This window comes from Sorex fumeus, unplaced genomic scaffold (assembly GCF_029834395.1).
Source record: "Sorex fumeus unplaced genomic scaffold, SorFum_2.1 ptg000045l, whole genome shotgun sequence".
Lineage (NCBI taxonomy): Eukaryota > Metazoa > Chordata > Mammalia > Eulipotyphla > Soricidae > Sorex > Sorex fumeus.
In genome coordinates this window covers 632,415-648,702 of record NW_026606102.1, presented here as the reverse complement: position 1 = coordinate 648,702, position 16,288 = coordinate 632,415, and the positions used below count along the sequence as shown (strand labels likewise).

General features: G+C 41.2%; 1 protein-coding gene across 1 annotated transcript; it reads left to right on the top strand.

The window, feature by feature from the left end:
• Nucleotides 1-265: 265 nt before the first annotated feature.
• On the top strand, nt 266-14,389 carry DYNLT5 (dynein light chain Tctex-type family member 5). Its single transcript, XM_056122203.1, has 4 exons — nt 266-321; nt 2,479-2,570; nt 12,857-12,981; nt 14,102-14,389. The coding sequence occupies exons 1-4, from the start codon at nt 266-268 to the stop codon at nt 14,303-14,305; spliced, it is 477 nt and encodes a 158-aa protein (XP_055978178.1). The 3' UTR covers nt 14,306-14,389.
• Nucleotides 14,390-16,288: the final 1,899 nt, after the last annotated feature.

Below are 16,288 nucleotides of genomic sequence, written 5' to 3'. Positions count from 1 at the left end.
TTCCATTGTTAATCAATTTGCTCAAGCGGGCACCAGTAATGTCTTCATTGTGAAACTTGTTACAGTTTTTGGCATATCAAATACGCCACAGGGAGCTTGCCAGGCTCTGCCGTGAGGGTAGGATACTCTCAGTAGCTTGCCAGGCTCTTCGAGAGGGACGGAGGAATCGAACCCGGGTCAGCCGTGTGCAAGGCAAACACCCTACCCACTGTGCTATCACTCCAACCCATTATTTTACTATATCATTTCTATTTTTCTGTATGACATGAACATTTTACAATCAGCATATACTATTTACATGATTACTATGAAATTAGAAAGGTAAAATAAATTATATGAACAAAAATTATCTTCTGTAAATCGAAAATAGTCAGTTTGCAAAGCTTTCCGTTTGCACACCAATCTTTAGCAAGCTTCATAAAGCTGCCTTGTGACATTTATCAATTTCATATTGATAATATTAAACTGGATTGATTATCAATTTGTCAATAACATGAAACAAAGAGATAGGGAAGATTGATTGTAAAGGCCTTTAGGCTTTCAAGGAGGAAAGGGGACATGCTAGAAATACTCAGAGGCTAAACCTGGTGGTACTGGGGTGGAACCAGGCAATGTTAGGTATCAAACGTGAGCCTCATGCCTGCTGAGCATGTGTTCCAGCCTTTGAACTAGCTTTCTGGGATCCTTAAGACTTTTTTGCCTTAGACTTTTATTGTAGTTGAATCAGTTTTGTACTGTCTCTGCTTCTTTACTGGTGATTTTTCAACAGCAGCAGAAAAGAGTCTGGGTTTTAATAATATCTTCTGCATATCTGTGCAGGAACATTTTATCCTATATTAGAGTATTTCAAGTAGTCATTACCCCGTTTCCATCTGTCAGATATGATTGTATGTGGGACTTGGTTCTTGGAGATAAATAGGGTGTTTAGTATCTTAAGTCTGCCTTTCCTATGCATATAATAGTAATCACTTTGCTTTATTCCCTTTATTTCCCATTTCTCTGGAATGGGTGGAATGATGACCTTTTTTTCCTTATTTAATAGCCTATTATGCCACAAGACTGAAAACATAGACGGGAAATGCTCTGCAGTTAAAAGTAGAGAGGCACACCAGCTTATCTTAGAATCAAGGGGCTTATGCAACATTGGGTTTTCTAAGCTAAATCTCTCATCTTTGGCACTGCCCACAACACCTGCAGCTAATGTGGCTAAACAGGTTAGTTGCTACTTCAAAGGGCAAGCGAAAATTGAAGAAAGCAGGTGTTCCAAGAATGAAGACCGAGTCACTAATCCAGAAAACCATCGTGAAAAAGCCACCATAGTTTCTTACATCATTCTCTTGGGCCCAGTGGGTAAACTTTAGTTTATTAGGCCCATTGTATTGTGTGAAAGGGTTTGTTTAAAAAAAAAATAGATGATCCGTGATTTTCTTTGAATATCAATTTGCAAGAAGCTAATTCCAAACAGCTGAGAATGAAGTATTTAAGTATTTTAAACTCTTGGCAGAGAAGGGAGAAAAATATCTCAAAAGGTTAAGAACAAATCTGAGTCTGAAGGCTCTGAGGGCATGTGTGGACCCGTACATGCAAATGCGTGCATGCGTGTGTGTGCACGCACACACACACACACACACACACACACACACTCACATCTCATTTCCTTTGAAACAACATCTGTCTTAACCTCTACTTTCACAGGTGGGAGATTGGCGGTGGGGAGCTTTGAGACTGCCATTATGACATTAAATTTCCTCTAAATTAATTGAAATAAGTAGCGGTAAAGGGGCTTAGGGTCTCCTGCTTGCTTGGGTCTCCCATTCAGCACCTGGATATGCTCATATTACCTGGGTAATCAAGCCCAAACCTGTTCTTAAGGTTGAAAAGGGTGGTTGATGTTTATTGATTTACAATTGCTGGGTAAATTGTGGTTTCTCTTGCCATGCAGATGAGTTTAAATTTCTGGGTTGTTTTTTTTTAACTAAGGAGATTTTTAAGGTACAGGGAACTCTCATACCCCATGAATATACAATATCATTTCCCAATATTTTATGCTTCCTCCCAAATTTCTCAGTCCCTTTTATGCTATTGCCTGCCCATGTTAAGAAGAGTCTTTCCATCTGTAGTAAGGATGCATCTGTCCGGTGCTTTTGAAACCTGTGCTCTGGTCACCCTGTGCATGGGTCAATGGATCCAGGCACATTTTCCTGACTAGCAGCCCAGGCACGGCACTGGGCTTCCACCACTTTGAACACTGAGACCTGCTTGCAAGTTATTTCTGCTGGGTTCCCTATATTTCTTCAAGTTTCCAACTCTAAAATATTTTAAACTTGAACTATATCAGTTGGATGTTTGGGCGGGGGTTGTTTGACATTTTCTCAAAGCAAACTTAACTGTTGGAATAGTTTTCAGAGAATAATATTGTGGCATTGTGTTCTTATTGTTCTAAGTATGATTGAAATGTGTATTCTCCCTTCTTTTTAGCTCTGTGAGTGTTGTGTCTCATTCGGATGAACCTCACCAGCGCCATGATGTCTCTCTTCTTACAGTTCAGATGGAAAACACCTACCAGTTGGGTGTGTTGCTTTATCATTCCTCTATATTCAGCTTCTAACTGTGTGCATGTGGACTTAAAATAATATCTAATAATCTGACATTATCTTAACTTTGAGCACCATTTGAATTGACCTTGGTGAGTTGAGTTATTTGATATTGCTTCCAATTCTTCCTCTGCAACATGTAACCAACACCCACTGCCTACTCTTCTTTATCAAGTGTTTTTCCAATGCTAAGCAACTCTCTGGGCAGCACTTACGTGTCCTGGGTATTGCTGAATTAAGAAATTCATTGGCTATTTCTGGATGATCTTGTGAGTTATTTTTAGATGCACATGAGTTAAATGAAAGAGGTGTTCAAATTTAATCAAACAAAACCACCCCATGTTGTTGATATGTGGAGAAAAAAAGCCTTCAAGGCAAAGACAAATGACTCCTGGTCCCCAGCTGATAGAGATGTTTATCCTTTCCCACTGAGGTTTTGGGTCTTTGAAAACAAAGATCTTTGCACCTGCCCCTATACTCCCAGGTGGAGTCCACAGCGAATACCTTTTCCCATTCACGTTTGCTCATCGACCCACTTGTTTTCACTAAACGCACGCCAACCCACTATTATCAAAATCCACATATAATCACTGCTATCAAGAAATCCCAAAGAGACTTCCCAATGACCAAAAGAAGACTCTGTAGGCTAGAGTGGTTCCATCTGTGGCCAGTTTACCCCAAGAAAATTATAGAGCATCAGTGCTCCCCATTAGGGTCTTGTAGCCAGTTTCTACAATAATCCCCCAAGATTCCCTAAAGTGCAAGGCTCCATTAGTCATCAATCTACTGGTATTTTCATAGTACCTGAAGCAAACAAGTAATCTTCCTGCCTTCCCCTGGCTCTTAACCTTTCTCAGTTTCCTTTGGGGAAGCCCCAGCATCACCCTCATAGATTGCCGTTGTCCCATTCCATTCTGCTGAAGTTGATACAAATGCCAAAGCTCTCACAGGGATTGCTGTGGGAACATCTTGTAATCCCATCTTTATTCAAGCCCCGGAATTTTTGAGAGTCCATTCAGAAAAAAAAATGCCCTGATGGGGCCTTGACCCATGAAACCATGGAGGAGCTATGGAGCTCTTGACATCTGGCAGTCAGGTGAAGTCTGAGTGAACCACCTCCTAATATTACCCCTTGAGTTCTAACTCCAGCTGCTACCCTGAGGTTTCTCAGTGAGACCAGCCAAATCTGACTCTGCTTTCTCCCAGCTTGTGACTGAGAACCTGGCCACTGGGTACTTTGAGTGCCTTTGGGCTCTGCATGCCAATAGGGCTTGATTCGCCTATGGAAATACAAGATAAGGGAACTAAAATATGAATCCCTGAGCCAGAGAGATGCAGGAGTTCAAGTTTTTGCCTGACATGTGGCTAGCACTGATTCAATCTCTGGCCACATATGTTCCTCTGAACACTACCAGGAGTGATCCCTGAACACACAGCCAGTAAATAGTAAATAAGCCCTGAGAATCACTGAGTGCAACAAACTGCCTCCGCCACCAAAATATGAATTATGTTTCTGCTTCACAAGGACTTATTTTCATAACTTATTTCTTCAAATCAACAAAACATTCAGTTTTAGAAATATCAGGTGGTGTCGAACCAAGTTTAAAAAGTAATTTTAGAAACACTTTGTGTGAATAGTGTTACTCATGCTTTCTTGCAAAAAAAAAGTATCTGAATTATGCCTTTATGATTAAAGTACTGTATGCTTGACAGTTCAACTAGCCATCTTACTAATCCTCAATCAAAAACATATTTCCACTTCTACTTTTTTTGCATCTGAAAAGCATTCTGTGCACTGCTGGTAAAGATTTCTCTTCTCTACACAATGCTGGCAAGAAGTGTAAATGGGGGGGGGGCAGAAATTAGGCCATTAGAGGTTTACTCATTTAATTTGTTCTTCACATTCTGTTCCATAACATTCACATTATTCTGACATATATTCAATGTTGTGCACTTTTGGCCCCTCTTTGAATGATGGCATCCACCAAGGATGAGGCTCAAGTTGAGGATGAAAAAAAAGAAGGGAACCGAAAGTGAAATGATAGGAAGTCTGGGTTACAAGTTAAGCACCATTAACATTCTCACTACTGAAATAGGAGCGTGGTGGGGTTGGGGGGGGGAATGTAGGCTATGGGGTGGATCCAATAGTTCTAATGCTACTTTGACAGATGCCAAATAAAGATGTGTGGGCAAGGTACTTAGCATCCTTGTATCTCAGTGTTTTTTTAATCTATAATTAGGAATGAGTCCACACACCACAGGGATCCCAGGAGATGATGCCAAGGACATTATGTCTTTGACTTGTTTCTTCCTTCATTGCACTGGTGATTCTTAAAGTCACTAGCTTCAGGACTTCATCAAAAAGTACACTGTCTGTGTCTGTCCTCCCATTGTTCATCAATTTGCTCGAGCGGGCCCAGTAACGTCTCCATTGTGAGACTTCTTGTTACTGTGTTTGGCATATTGAATACTCCCGGTAGCTTGCCAGGTTCTAAAAACCTTCTATAACCATCATATGGACTTCCTATTAATTAAATAATGAGTTCTCCATGCAACTTCCTTCTGTGCAGAGCCACCACTAGAGAGGAATAGAATTCTCTAAAGACATGGTGAACATTTTGTCAGGTAGGAGCTGTAGGCTGCCATCTTTGCCCTCACATCCTGATAGTCTGCTAAGGGTAGGGTTCCTTAGCAACCTAAGCCAACCTGTCTCTCTAAGAAGAGAGTTGTACAGAAACATCAGTTGCGTTCAGTTTCCATAAGATTCTCAAGTTCTGCCATCAGATGCTTTTTGTTTTTTTGGCTTTTGTTTTGCTTTGTCTTTTGGCCAAACCCAGCAGTGCTCAGAGCTTACTTCTATCTTTGCGCTCAGGGCTTACTCATGGCCATGCTCTGGATGCCGGAGATTGAATCTGGGTCATCTATGTGCAAGCAAGTTCCTTATTCACTGTACTGTCTCTTCAGCTTCACCTGCTTTCTAAGGTAGACCATCTGTCTCTCAGCATCTTTATTCCTGAGGGGACCCTCCCCAATGTGGAGGAGCTGGACTATCTTCCTGATTCTGCCCTTGCCCACTTTGCTGTGCTCTCAAGCAATGCCATCTCTACGCCTTCTCTCAGTGTGAGGTAGCAGCCGAAAAAGGCAACACAGCTGACAATAGATAGACAGCAACACTAACAAGTGTAGTGGATGTATTTGTGCTATGGCGGACACTATTCTAAGCATTTTATTTATTTTTTTCAAGTTCATGTCTTTATTTGCAGTAGAATATTTTACCTCTCTGACACCTCTGTATTGATTTTGAGCATCTTTATGTACATTTTAAAGAAATTTGTAAAAATTGAATATAATCGGATACTATGTAATCTTTCTTTTCTCCCCCTATTTTATCAAATCTTGATATTTATTCTTACAGCAAATTTCCACTGTAAATAGCTTCACTTTCATCTTTTTTTTATTGAATTATTCTGAGATGCAGTTGCAAAGCTTTCATGATTGAGTTTCAGTCATACAATGGTTAACACCCATCCCTCCACCAGTGTACATTTCCCACCACCAATGTCCCCAGTATCCCTCCCAACATCTCCATCTCACCCCACTCTCTGTCTCTATGGTAGGCACTTTTCTTCTTATTCTCTCTCTACTTTGGAGCATTATGATTTACAATCCAGATACTGAGAGACCATCATGTTTGGTTATAAAAATGTTGCCCACTGGGGCTGGAGCAATAGCACAGAGGGTAGGGCATTTGCCTTGTACGCGGCCAACCTGGGTTTGATTGCCAGCATTCCATATGGTCCTCCGAGCATCGCCAGAAATAATTCCTGAGTGCAGAGTCAAGAGTAACCCCTGTGCATCGCCAGATGTGACCCAAAAAGGATATATATAAGTATATATATGTGTATATATATATATCGCATTGAATTCTAGCAAAAGCCAATGTGTAGTTTTTATTTTTATTGCAGCTTGAGGGAGTTGAGACACTTATCTATTGATTTACCAGATTTTGAGTGAAGGGGGCTTCCCAAGTTGTGCTCCTCATGAGAGCGAAGTGCTGCTCTGTTTCATCAGTGCCAGGAGCTCCAGCATGTGCCTGGCAGTGCTAGGGGCAGAGGGGTGGGGATGAATCAGGCATATTTTCCCAGGACTGAACCCAGGGCCTCAAGCATGTCAGACATATGATGCAGCCCTTTAAGCCACCTCACAGTCCTAAATACCAGATTTTTAAAAATTCTCTCTTAAGTCTGTTTCTATGAATAAATTCTTCTTCATTCTATTTCCTTGTTGGCTTTTTGTTGTTGTTGCTTAATTTCCTCCTAAACAGAATCTGCTCTGAAAAAAAAAATGTGGAGGAAAGTTTTAGAATTCACGTTATTCTCAGTTGGCTCTGAGAGTAAGTAAGCTTTTGGGGGCTTCTTTTGGAGATCAAATGCTAGACCCTGGCCCTCTCTTTGCCTCTGCGTTGTAGCCCAAACATGGCATTGCATCGTTCTGGCCGTAGGAGGAAACAAGAAACAAGGACATAAAAAAAAAAAGAAATGTTTATATATTTCAAATCTTTTCAGGACAGAATCTGATTAATGAGGTTCTTTAGAAAAAGAAAAAAACGAAGCCAAGTGGAACTGGGAAGACACTGGGAAGGGACCCTACCAGTACTGCATCCTCTGCCTGAGCATTGAGTGGACTGGCCAACTATCACCAGGAGTGACCCCCCCCACCCCGCCCAGTTCCCTGGGCAGTGCTTGAGAGTTTCCTCCCGCACCAAACAAACAAGCAAACAAACAAAAAGCCAAACAAAACTGAGCCAAGTGCAGAAAGGACAGTAGGAAGTCCGGGGCACAGGGACTCTGGCAGTACCAGGGTTTAGTGTCCAGCAGCAAGGTGGCGGTGAGAGGGGGCCTCTTATCTTTGTGTCCTGCTCCCTCCCAGTGAGACAAAATGGCCTCTGCACTTCCACACCCCACGGCTCACGGATCATTCCAGCAGTAGCTCTGAGCTACCTCTCAGCACCACATGATCACTCAGGCACTGCTTGGCAGAATCCACCCAAATGAAAAAGAAAGAGGAAAGGAGTAGAGGGAGAAGGAGGGGAGAGGAGTTAAGATGAGGGGAGGGGAAGGGAGGGGAGGGGATAGGGGGAGAGAGAGGAGGGGAGGGGTGAAGGGGGAAGGAGGAAGGGAGGAGGGGAGGGGGAAGGGGATAGAGGAGGGGAGGTGTGGGGGAGGAGAGGAGGGGAAGGGAGATTGGAGGAGTGGGGAGGGGAGAGAAGCTACTCTTGAGCACAGAGATGGGAGTATCCCCCAAGCATCACCAGGTGTGACCCAACACTATTCCCCCTCCAAGAAAAATTGCTCCATGGGTCGATTAGGAAGGGGAACAGCTCCTAGGAGTAAGTTACAACTAAAGACTTGGAGGGTTGGAAGAATCTGTTTTCTGTAGGAGTGATGCGGCCCCATTCCTGTCACACACAGCCAACGTGTGTGATACAACTGTGAGTATGAGTGTGTGTGAATAAATGATGTCTATGAAGAGTACCTTTGAGGTTTTTATGGTACTAGTGAGTGAAAAGAGAAAGGAATTTATCTAAAGACAGAAGTTGTTCCATGCAGCTCACCTGGGTAGTATTAATTTCTTAAATAGGAGGAAATCACCTTCCAATGTAGCCTCATTTCACATAGTGTGTAGTGAAAATTAACCAACAGTAGCCCAGGAGAATGCCACAGAGGCCTGAGTACCTGAGCCTGCTCTTCTATGGCCTGACACCCTCTTCCTAGCCCCACGAATCAAAAACAATGAAGGTTCCCCGTGTAAACGCTTGTACTGGCCTGTAGAGCAGAGGTGTTCAGCTCCTGCATCATGGACCTATGCCAGTGCATAGCCAGAGAAGGGTTGGAGGCCCCTGGTCCACCATCTTGGTTACAACTGCTTATCTGAGGGGGAGTTTGCAGAACAGATGCTAGCTCGTTGGTGTCAAAATGCTAAAGGACACTTGTGGAACAAAGATTCCTGTGCCAAAACATGCAAATGGACACTCCAAAGCATTCTATTAGCTGTCTTGGCATTGCGTGCTGTTCATTCCTCTCCTGGATCTTAATTCAACTGAATGATTGCTGTATACTTCTCAAAATTGAAAAAAAAGAACACTATGGAGGGACTGGGGAGATAGTACAGCAGGTACTATCAGGTACACTTGCCTTGCATGTGACTGATCCAGCTTGAACCCCATCATTCCACATGGTCTCCTGAACACCACCAGGAGTAACTCCCGAGTGCAGAGCAAGGAATCACCCCTGAGCATCTCCAGGTATGGCAAAAAAAAAAAAAAACACACAACTTCCCATGATGCTACTCAAACCAATTGGAGTATTAGCAGGAAGTGAGGAGCGGGAGTGTGAGCCAGGGTCTGTTCTCCCCTGTTCCTGCCCCTGGGTTCATTTCAGGTTCCTTAGACTCATCAACAGAAGGACACAGGGGCACAGAGGCTCTCAAGTTGCTTCGGAGAGTTCCCTTCTCAGATTCCTGAAGCCTGGGGTGTGCTGGCAATGACATCCTGGCTTTCAGTAGCTCAGGGGTGCGATATTATTATTCCTCATTTTTCCATCTAGTCCTTCTGAAGTCTCCTGATTGGGCCTTCTTGGAATTATTCTAACTTTAGTATACCATATGTCTCCTTAGACCCTGACTGATACAGTCATAAAAATAAACACTTAAAAGATACTGGTGGTGGTTAAAATAGAATTGGCTATAAATCTTGAACATGTTCCTTCATCCACATCAATCTGGCAAATAACGATTGAGTCTCTTGTATGCCAAATCCCAGACATACCTGTGTGTTGTGCAATGACATGGGCATGTCACTAGAAAGATGATGAGGCTTCTGGGAGGTTCAGAAAGATTCCTGGGGTGTAAGGAAAAGATTGGGATGCTGAGCGGCCCCCAGGATGGCTAAGTGATAAAGCATCTGTGTGTGGCAGCTTCTGGTTCATCTGATCTTTCTGCTCTGGGCAGGGACTAATATGGTTAAAAATACAATCCATGTTGCCGTGGGTGTGGGGGAGAAGGGAGTCTCATCCCCTGCTGGTAGAAATATTATCTGGCTCAACCATTTTGGAAAACAATCTGAACACTTCTCTAACAACTAATTGAGCTTCAATTGATCCAATAATCCTCAATTCTGAGTACCTACCTCAAGGGCCCCAAAATCCTGTTCCAAAAGAGACCTAAGCTCCTGAGTTTATCCCAGCACTCTTCAAAATAGCCCAAATCTGGAAACAAACCACAGGTCCAAGAACAGATGACTGGATTAAAAAAAAAATGTGGTAAAGGATTTTTCCACTCTGGGGAAACCTGTGTTCTCTCTTGAATACGTATCTCTCTTCCTTTCTCATCCCTCATGTTTATCTAAGTAAATTTCTTCAAATAAATTGGTCTTACTTCACTAAAACAGAAGAACCTATGGTATATATTATTCAGCTCTAAGAAGACGAAACCTACAATTTGCTGCTACATGGATAGATCTGGAGAATGTCAGGCATAGTGAAGTTAGCCAGAATGATCTCTTTCATATATGGGATACAAACATAATAAGGAAATAACAAATGCCCAAAGGAAATAGAACCTGAGAAATGGTTCTACAGAGCTGAACTTCCCACAGAAAAGGGAGATGTTGGGGGCGGGGGGAAGGTAGAGGAGAACACAGGCCATGGTGGAAGGTGTAGTGTTTAAACATGGTATCCGTGAAACACCACTATTAACAGTATTGTAAATCATGTCACTAAATTTTTAGAAAACACTATTAAAGTAAGTAAAGTAAAGGCCCTCCCGTTGATCATCGATTTGCTCAAGCGGGCCCAGTAATGTCTCCATTGGAGACTTTGTTGTTACTGTGTTTGGCATATCGAATACGTCACGGGTAACTTGCCAGGCCCTGCCGTGAGGGCGAGATACTCTCGGTAGCTTGCCGGGCTCTCCGAGAGGGGCGGAGGAATCGAACTCGGGTCGGCCATGTTGGCTGCGTGCAAGGCAAATGCCCTACTGCTGTGCTATCGCTCCAGCCCAGAAAACACTATTAATAATTTAAAAAAGAATAGAGGCAGATCAACCCGAGCATGCATCTCAGCCCTTGCCACCATGTTATTCATATTACTTGATGCATATAAATGTCTCTTTTCCCATCTGCGAGATGTAGATAACCAGAATAGTCACCTTAGAGATGTATTGGAGGTTCCTATAAGGTCCTCCCATTGTTCATCGATTTGCTCGAGCGGGCCCAGTAACATTGTGAGACTTGTTACTGTGTTTGGCATATCGAATACATCACGGGTAGCTTGCCAGGCTTTGCCGTGTGGGTGAGATACTCTCAGTAGCTTGCTGGGCTCTCCGAGAGGGGTGGAGGAATCGAACTCGGGTTGGCCATGTGGGCTGGCAAGGCAAACGCCCTACCCGCTGTGCTATCGCTCCATATAAACCTCTCACATGTGGAAAATGCTCAATAGTAGTAGCCATTATCTCTTCCCTGAGGATTACCTACAAAATGTTTGCCTTCATTTGAATTCTGAAAACATATGTGAAATATTTCTTCTGCCCTGGGCATGGTATAAGGCTCTATACCATGAGGACACTCTGATCTTGTTTATCATCTCACTGGGGGGAATGATGTTATACTTTTATTAGGAAGTTGGAATAGTGGTGGGGCCCCAATGCCTTAGGAGTACAGAGTCAAAGAATCCGATTTTCCCTAAGGAGAAGAGAAAGGCAGCATTTGAGATGTGGAGGGTAGCAGTGTTTATTTAAATAAAAGAGAAAGCACAAATATATATATATATATATATATATATATATATATATATGCCTTTAAAAGACAGGAGAAGTGACTGAACCTGGAACCACAGGCAGACAGGGAACTGTGGTGATGGTTAAGAGGCTATGGCTTGACCAGGAGCCCAATCTCACACCTCTTTGAAGAGACTATCTAGCTGGAGTTTAAAGCCACCCCTCCAAGCTATGATGTAACCAACAGTTTGAAGGGGGAAGATTCGAGAACTGGGGGGTTGGGGGGCAGGGAGACACTTTGAAGGATGCAGAGACTTTGAAGTTAAGTCATTCATAGTAAGGACCAGGAAAGAATGATCCTTTCAAAGTCAAGTCCCAGTGGTCCTGAACACATTCTGGTAATTGGAGAGGCTTTTGACTTCGCTGCCCTAGAACCTGACGGGAAACCTCATTAGAAATCCTTTTCTTCTTAAAGAGAGGTTCCTCCCCAAAGACTAAACATCTCTCCATATTTCAGAACTCTTGATTAGCTTCTGGGTAGGCAGAGAGAATTCAAAATTACTTCTTAGGCCCAGAGAGGCAAAAAAGTACAGTCAAAGTGACATCTGCACTTGTTTGTTCATTGCAGCACTCTTTACAATAGCCAGAATCTGGAAAAAACCCAAGTGCCCGAGAACAGATGACTGGTTGAAGAAACTTTGGTGCATCTACACAATGGAGTACTATGTAGCTGTTAGAAAAGATGAAGTCATGAAATTTACATACAAGTGGTACTACATGGAAAGTATCATGTTAAGCGAAATGAATCAGAAAGAGAGGGATAGACATAGAAAGATTGCATTCATCTGGGGAACATAAAGTAACAAAATAGGAGACTAACACCCAAGAGTTATTGGGCCGAGATTAGTACCAGGAGTTTTGCTCCATGGCTTGGAGGCCAGTCACACACTCTAGGGGAAAAGGGAGCTCAGACAGAGAAAGGAGCACCTAATAAAGGGTGTTGGGAGGATCCTCCCAGGATGGGAGAAGCATGCTGAAAGTAGACTATAGACCAAACATGATTGCCACTCAATACCTCTTTTGCAAACCATAACACCCAAAAGGAGAGAGAGAACAAAAGGGAATACCCTGCCACAGAGGCAGAGAGGCAGGGTGGGATGCGGGGATGGGAGGTGGGAGGGATACTGGAACCCGTGGTGGTGGAAAATGGGCACTGGTGGAGGGATGGGTGTTTGATCATTGTACAATTGAAACCCAAGCACAAAAATTTGTAAATCTACAACTGTACCTTATGGTGTTTCAATAACAAAAATTTTTTAAAAATGTAAATGATGGAGAATGGGCACTGGTGGAGGGATGGATATTGGATCATTGTATAACTGAAACCCAAGCACAAAAATTTGTAAGTCTACAACTGTACCTCATGGTGTTTCACTAATAAAAATTTTTAAAAATTACTTCTTAGAAAGGAATTTCATCTGTATTTTCAGGTCCTGCCAGACTTTTTCCTACTGCAGTTGTTAACGATATTTTGAAAGACGTGTTAACCAACTACCTAACAGAGAAGCACTATGAACCGGAATTCTGTAGACAGATGACTAAAATGATTTCTGAGGTATGTATATGGTTTGTCCAAGGTTAACTTTAATTAGAACACTTTCTTGGATGCACTGCTCCCAACTTTTGATAAAAGCAATTAATTTGCAGTAGCAGTAAAGATATTTATTGATATTATTGATATTTTATGAGATTTATTGGTTCATAATTGGTGTGCAGGCATATCTCTGTATATGTAGTCTTTGAAACAATCATGTGTACCATTGAGCTTATTCTGTAAAAAAAATTTTTAATATAGAACTTCCCAATTAATTTTTAAAATATATTGTAAAGGGTGGGCTGGAGCTATAGCACAGTGGGTAGGGTATTTGCCTTGCATGCGGCCTACCCAGTTGACCCAGGCTTGATTCCTCTGCCCCTCTTAGAGAGCTCGGCAAGCTACCAAGAGTATCTCACCTGTGGCAAAGCCTGGCAAGGTACCCGTGATGTATTCGATATGCCAAACACAGTAATAAGTCTCACAATGGAGATGTTATTGGGACCACTTGAGTAAATCGAACGATGGGGAGACAGTGCTACTTCACAGTGCTATTGTAAAGGGTACAGTATTTTAATGAGCAAGGCAGCTTATCTGATTACTTAAGTACCCATAACATTATGGCCTTTTAATGTTTAAATGTATTTCTGTTTTTATCAACTAAAGTGCTGGCAAGTTTCCCATTCTGTCTTGTTTATATCAAAGTATTTAATAAACATTCATGATTAGCCAGGCTACAGGAAACTCCAGATTATGGTTCCTTAATTAGAGGTAAGCTTAATGGTCTAATTTCAATGTTAACATACTTTGAAGAGAATCCACCCTCACGTATATTTTCAGAGACGAAGAAATTCATTCAGTTTCAAACTCTGAGTTAATTTTCACATTCCTAGGTTGTTTTTCTTGTACCTTAGAAAAATATACATTTATTGCTGATGCTATCATTTTGTCCTTGAATGTCCTTGCTCATGAGGATGGTAAAAAAAGCAAATCATGGTTATGATTCTACACCGTTTACAGAAAGTCTTCACAATGTGTGATGCTATTTTCTGAAGTTATCCACTGTATTCATGACAGAAATTCAAAACTCAAATTTCAGTATTGTGAAGTGAGAAACTTGCTTTTTCTTTTTTCAATCTAGGTTATTAAAGCCCGGGTCAAGGACTTGACCATCCCACGGTATAAGCTAATTGTGACTGTTCACATTGGACAACTGGATAATCAGAGCATACTGATTGGAAGCAGATGCCTCTGGGATTCTAAAAATGATACCTTTTCATCTTATGTTTTCAGAAATTCTTCTCTCTTTGCTCTTGCAAGTGTCTATGCCATTTACTTTGAGTGATTGAAAATAAGAGCTCTCGTTCTTGCTTTTTTAAAGCAAGAAGTACATTTTATCTCTAGACACAGAAGTTTCACTGCCTAAATTTTTGAGAAAGAAACATCATTATTTCAAGTAACTGGAAGTTTGGGAACTTTTCATACTCTTAAGGATTAGAAAAGAGGAGAGTGTCCCAAGAAAGAATATAGTTTATAAAAAAATAAATAAATAAAAAGGGGAAGGGAAAAAGTCTTGGTTCTGCTGTATTGCTTCTCACAGATAGGGATTCTTACTAACTATGATTTTGGTACTACTCCTTTGAATTTCTCCTTAATTAGAGTTATAAATTCCCATATTGTTTTTGAATCACAAGGCTTTCTTTTAAAATCTAACTATATACTCTGACCAATAATGACAGTAGAATATTCAACACAGCCCACACAATGATAGATGTTAATATGTCTCAGAGCTGCATGTAGAAGAACACTGGTTTTCATTTTGCACTTAATAAATTGAGCTGCATTCATTAACTGCAATTATTGTTACGTGTACCTGACAGTTGAAACTGCAGAGGTAGAATGAATGATTTCATAACAATTATCGTTGTCTCGAAGGGGCTGTTCGCTGAAACAAGAAGCTCTTGTGGGTTGCCTGCACTTTACAAAATCGTGGGAGAATTGAATGTTGGCTTTTCAATAATGGGGACTATAAAGAGAACAAAGGCTTTTTAGGGTCCTGAAGTAGACATTGTGATATTAAATATACATGATGCTTAATAGTAAGTGTATCTGTAACACATCAAATCGTGTACTGGAAAGAGACACGGCTTTGAAATTGCACTGCCTCATGTGCCTTAGAATAGGTTTTCCTAGGCTAACAAACTTTTACACAAAATACAGAGTGGACAGCGTAAGCAATAAAACATGTGTATTTACTATTTCGTTCCAATGAATTTAATACTAAAGTGACCAAATGCAGGGTTTGGATTGCTGATGTTAAAATTTACGGGGCCAAAATAGCTTATTATTCTGCTGGTTAATGTATCTTGTACCATGGATCATTTATTTTTATGGAGCTTTCAAACCTTTGTGTGCATAGAAAATGATTCCATGGTGTTGTTCTTGGTTGGGAAGTGGGCTGCCTAGAGGCCATTTGTTCAAGGTCAAAGACAAAGTGAACACATATGGAGAAAATTAGCACATGCCATTGTCCTAAGTAAAAGATGATGGCTCGTGCATATCAAAAGGAACTTAACAAATGGGGAAAACTCAAAACTTTATCATTTTAAAAAAATATTTTAATGTCTTTCTTATTTTCCCCCTAAATACAATGTAGTTTTTTTTAAGCATGTTTTTAAATATTTCTCTTTTTTTCCCATTTGTTCTGACTTTTAAGGTGGTTCTTCAAAATGAATTAGGTTTTATTATTTTTTTTCTCTTAGTGCTTTTGTGGGGATGTAAGTGGAATAATTTATCACAACCAATATTTATCAATCTCCGTGGGCCAGTTTTGAATCTGTTTAGATTCTAAGTACAGTAAGTAAATGAGTTTCCTATTTTTACTACGCATCTGTGGCCCTCTTCCGTCTCAAAACAATAGCAGGGGAAATCACGTAGCAATTTTGCATGAACAAATCAGAATGAAAAACATTCTTTTTAAAAATTTATTGTGGAGGTAGTGACACCCACACACATAGAGATGAATAGAGCTAAATTCCTGATGAAAAAAATTCTTTAGTACTTTATAATAGTTTTTATAAAAGTTCATTATTATAAAAACTTTTAGTTTTTAGTTTTAAAAACTTTAGTTTTTATAATAGTTCGATCACGATCACGACCATCCTGTTGTTCATCGATTGCCTCGAGCAGGCCCCAGTAACGCCTCCTTTGTCCTAGCCCGAGATTTTTTAAAAAGGTGCCATATTAAAGGCTCTTCCAGGTTTAGGAGAATGAGACCCATCATTGTTACTGGTATTTGGTATATTGGGTACACCATGGGGAGTTTGCC